This window comes from Ictalurus furcatus, chromosome 4 (genome assembly GCF_023375685.1).
Source record: "Ictalurus furcatus strain D&B chromosome 4, Billie_1.0, whole genome shotgun sequence".
NCBI classification, from domain to species: Eukaryota; Metazoa; Chordata; class Actinopteri; order Siluriformes; family Ictaluridae; genus Ictalurus; species Ictalurus furcatus.
In genome coordinates this window covers 12,924,233-12,925,000 of record NC_071258.1, presented here as the reverse complement: position 1 = coordinate 12,925,000, position 768 = coordinate 12,924,233, and the positions used below count along the sequence as shown (strand labels likewise).

Below are 768 nucleotides of genomic sequence, written 5' to 3'. Positions count from 1 at the left end.
CATTTACCTGGATGACCTCGTTGACCTCCCTGATGCACTCGACCATATGCTGGAGGATCTGCTCGGCGGTGAGAACTTCAAAGCGGTAGTCCTCCTCGTCGTGTCCGAGGCCGCTACCGCCGGTCTCCCCGCACTCGTCTCGGTCGCCGCCAGGCACCACGGGATCGACCAGCTCCACATCGCCGAGCTCCAGGGTGTCGTCCTCGGCTTCCTCTTCAGCGCTGTCCTCGCTGCACTCCTCTTCCTCGTCGTCGTATTCATAATTGTAACCCTCGTCCGAGTCCATTACTAGATCGACGTTGGGTCGTGACAAGCCAGGGTATATACGTGTGCCTGATTATAAACTGCGATTTGTTTTTGTTGTGTTTTTTTATTTTTATTTTTAATGACAACCTGGAAGAAAGCGGATTAGCCTCTTAGCATTCCTGATTTTCTTTTTAGCTGCAGAGAAAATAACAACAGTTCGGACGCTGCTGCCGAGCCAACAAAGAGACGTACAGCGTCACCAACTGACTGCGACTTACGTCATGCGCGTGCCAATAAAAAGTTAAGCCGTGTATGTGTTTATTCCTTATATTTCAGTACATTCTAGAAACAACGCCGCGACCATCATAATTGTAAGCAATATTGTAACAATTAGTAAAAAAAAAATTAAATAAATAATAAAATAAAACATAGCAGGTCACGTGCAAAGACATAAAATTCGTATAGGAAATAAACTGGAATAAAGTTGGTTTGACGTTGGACGTTCGATATTCGCAGATATGC

General features: G+C 45.8%; 1 protein-coding gene across 1 annotated transcript in view; it reads right to left on the bottom strand.

The window, feature by feature from the left end:
• The window catches only part of arih1 (ariadne ubiquitin-conjugating enzyme E2 binding protein homolog 1 (Drosophila)), a 28,125-nt gene extending 27,653 nt beyond the window's left edge, over window positions 1-472 (bottom strand). Inside the window, exon 1 of the mRNA XM_053623030.1 lies at window positions 8-472. Coding sequence (XP_053479005.1) covers window positions 8-286 — 279 coding nt within the window. The 5' untranslated portion in view covers window positions 287-472. The remainder of the gene's footprint in view (window positions 1-7) is intronic.
• Window positions 473-768: the final 296 nt, after the last annotated feature.